At 34.3% G+C, this 3,375-nt stretch overlaps 1 protein-coding gene across 1 annotated transcript in view; it reads right to left on the reverse strand.

Moving 5' to 3' along the window:
• Nucleotides 1-835, reverse strand: part of ANKIB1 (ankyrin repeat and IBR domain containing 1) — a 24,284-nt gene extending 23,449 nt beyond the window's left edge. The window contains exon 1 of the mRNA XM_010151933.1: nt 675-835. Within this exon, the coding sequence (XP_010150235.1) occupies nt 675-809 (135 nt within the window). The 5' untranslated portion in view covers nt 810-835. The remainder of the gene's footprint in view (nt 1-674) is intronic.
• Between the last annotated feature and the right edge of the window lie 2,540 nt (nt 836-3,375).

Below are 3,375 nucleotides of genomic sequence, written 5' to 3' on the forward strand. Positions count from 1 at the left end.
CTATGAGATCTAGGGATGATCCATCTGCAAGTCTGCATATAATATTCTAGGAAAATGCTTAGGTCATGGAGCAAAAGTTTTATAATGTTGCAGCTGCAGATTATTAAAAAGAGAACTCTGTCTTCCAAAAGAACCACACTGATTTTAATGAAAGGCGCTTTCATATTTCAAATTTGCAATAGCCCTGTAAACCGCTTGAAGCAGCCCACACATAGTAAAAGTAATTATAAGCTTACAGTACACTGGTGGGCTGACATTTCAAAATGCAGACAAAGAGAATTCTGTTTTCTAAAGAAAAAATTTTCAAAAGGCAGTGTTCACAGCATAGAGTACATTCAGGGAAATGGATACAATGAAAGTGAGCATCTTGATGAGATGAGAAGCTCAGAAGAGCCAACTGTACTGATGTGATTGTAGCTGGATAAAATGCTACTTTGTGAGTGACAGCCAAGGTGAAAACAGAGTACTTTTTATTAGCCAGATGCTTGATTGTGTTAATATACAGAATGCTTAAGGTGTCAACTTCTCTGTTTGTCGCTTTTGGAAAAAGAAACACCTTCACAAACTTATTTGCAGAATGAGATGCCAACACAGCTCTCCTGTCCACGTAGGTGTGCTACGTTTAGAAATAAGCTCTTCTGCCCCACTCCTTTCAGACCTAGTTCTAAACTTACCACAGCTGTCTCAATGTCTCCTGGTGAGGGGCTGATTTCATCGGGGGAAGTTACAGAAGAACGAGTAGTGCGTGGAGTTCGAGGCGAAGGGAGCGTATCCCACGCGTTGTATCCACTTGGAGGGGGAGTTGGCATCTGAACCCCTGAACGCTGGCAGCAGTTCTCTGGATTAGACATCCATGCTTCAAGTAACTTCTCCCTGTCCCAGTCTTCAAGAAATATACAGATACAGGAAGTTATGCAGCTGACAACATTTAAAATATATCTTGTACACTAAACTGAAAAATTTGGAAATAAATATGATAAAGTACAAGGGACATTAGACATTTTAGACATTAAATTTTACAGAACACGCTCCAAGATAATACATAATGCAATGTATTTATGTAAATAACTGCATTGCAAGTATTTCCTTTCCCTGTAACATCAAGCTTAAATAAAATAATTTTTATTATTTATTTACAGCAATCGTCGTAGCTAGGAGACTTAATCAGAAGCCAGAACTGCAGTGATTTGACAAGACAGATCAAAATATAACAGCCCTTGCATTTTCAACATCTTCCCTTTCTATGAAACCAGTAATTGTTCAATATGGATTCATGGTTATCTGTTGTGGTTTTTTAAGAAGATGAAGCCCAGTGCTACAAAGGAAGAAGACTAAGGTACAACCAATTACAAAAAGATTTGTGACCTAATGAGTTACCAGTCTTTCTATATGCATATGAGTGTGATGTATTTCTGAGGGAAAAAAGAAAAAATCCCCACCTGATTGCAAATTAGGTGTTATGGAATGCTTTACTTCCATTCACAATTAACATTGCCCATTTATATACAAGAATGAATGAGTGAAACAGATTTTATTATGTATCGTAAAACTAAATCAAATCTTTCTTAGTCATTGTTTGAAATGTGTTCTGGTTCTGATTCCTAAGAGTAATACTAAAGATATCTTACAAATAGTGATTTTTTCCTATTAAAAACACTTAAAAGTTTTCACTTAAATATAAATCTATCAAACTCCTATATGGATTTGAATCTACACCCACCAATACTATGCACTGATCAGATGAATCAGAATTTCAGAAGGAAAGAGAATCTCCAGAGTTTTGCCTATCGCTTTAAATAAGTATTTTAAAGCTGTGTTTGGGGTTTTTTTTTTTTTTAATGTTAGGGATTCCCACTGGAGACTCAGTGTTGTTAACCAAAAGATCTGTGTTAATTTTTGTTTAATTTTAGATTTTAGAAGAAAGATAAATAGTATTCCTACACTGCATTAATGCTGGAAAAAACCCCACCATGTTCTAATCACTGAACTTAGTAAAATACTGCCCCTGTCAAATAATGACTGCTGCCATACTGACATCTACTTTCTCCTAGTATGAAAAAAAGCCTTTGAGCTTTTTTACTGATCAGGTGCTTACTTATCTAAGCTAAAACATATCACAGGTCAGTTCAATTTCATTCGTTTAAAGACATGGACCTTGAACATATTTGCATTTGAAAAATTATAAATTTTATTAGCATCTTTTAAATTATCCTGAGCTTATTATCTTTCAGAGGGGAGCTGACTGATGCTATGATACAGATAAAATTTGCTATAAGTTTTCTTGAGCTCCTTCGTCTGTTCTGTATCTTTAAAATTACGCAGGACTGAGACATACTAAATAGATTCCACTGCGTTTTCTTCACTAAGTTATGAGTTTTAGTAAAATATGAGGCAATTATATTTGTTGAATTGCCTCTCTTTTATCCTGAAATCAACTGCTATATAATAACTAGAAGAGAAGCAGAAACAATGTTGAAAAACACCTGTAGAAAGTGTGATGTTATTTATTTTCACGACTGCCATAATAACATTTTTTTACCTCGGCTGTAATTCTACATACTTCTATCTGTTAACTAAAGAAAAAAAAATATACTCAACTCTTACAGCCTGTGTCAGTAAATTGATAAAGTTGTATGATAAAAGAAATCAAAGTTTGTCAGATTAAATATTACATGTCAGTAAACTATTAAAAGTAGTTCGTAAGAATGATCTTTCCAGAAATTTAAAACATGCTTTTCATACATTAAGTGTGAATTAAGTTAAGATTTCACATTATTCTTTTATGAATTTCAAGATTAAATGTAAAAAAACATTACAATTTGGCATTTGATGTTTCCCAATTGTCTAATCTTTTGTAAATAGCTCAGTTATTCCCTTTATTAGCCTGAACCAACTCTATGTCTTCATTTCAAATAAAATAAATTCTGTTTGAATAATTTTCAGCATATGACTACAGCTACAGGCAAAACAGTTGACTTCCTCATGACTTGCAAATTGTATGTGCTTCTTTCCCGTGCTTCTTTCTCTGCACTGGCCGACTGCATTAAGTTACTGCTACATCACTAAGGCAACATCAGTAGAATGACCTTTCCATCACAGACTGATTTTTTCTCAACTTTCAATTCCTGCATGCTAGATGCTGGAAGACATTTCTCCACAGTTTACATCAACCTCGGTGCTTTTGGACTTATTATGGACTCTGCTGTGAGTTTGAACAGTACTGCCATCATTTTTTTCATCAAAATATCTGCACAGGTTACAGAATCTGCCTACCCACCTAGTCAAATATTTAGTAATATTTAGCCTTAATGAGAGTATTCTGAGAATCCAAAATAGCATTCAAATATTGCACATATTATAAACACGTTATAAGTG

Source organism: Eurypyga helias, unplaced genomic scaffold, assembly GCF_000690775.1.
Source record: "Eurypyga helias isolate BGI_N326 unplaced genomic scaffold, ASM69077v1 scaffold25395, whole genome shotgun sequence".
NCBI classification, from domain to species: domain Eukaryota; kingdom Metazoa; phylum Chordata; class Aves; order Eurypygiformes; family Eurypygidae; genus Eurypyga; species Eurypyga helias.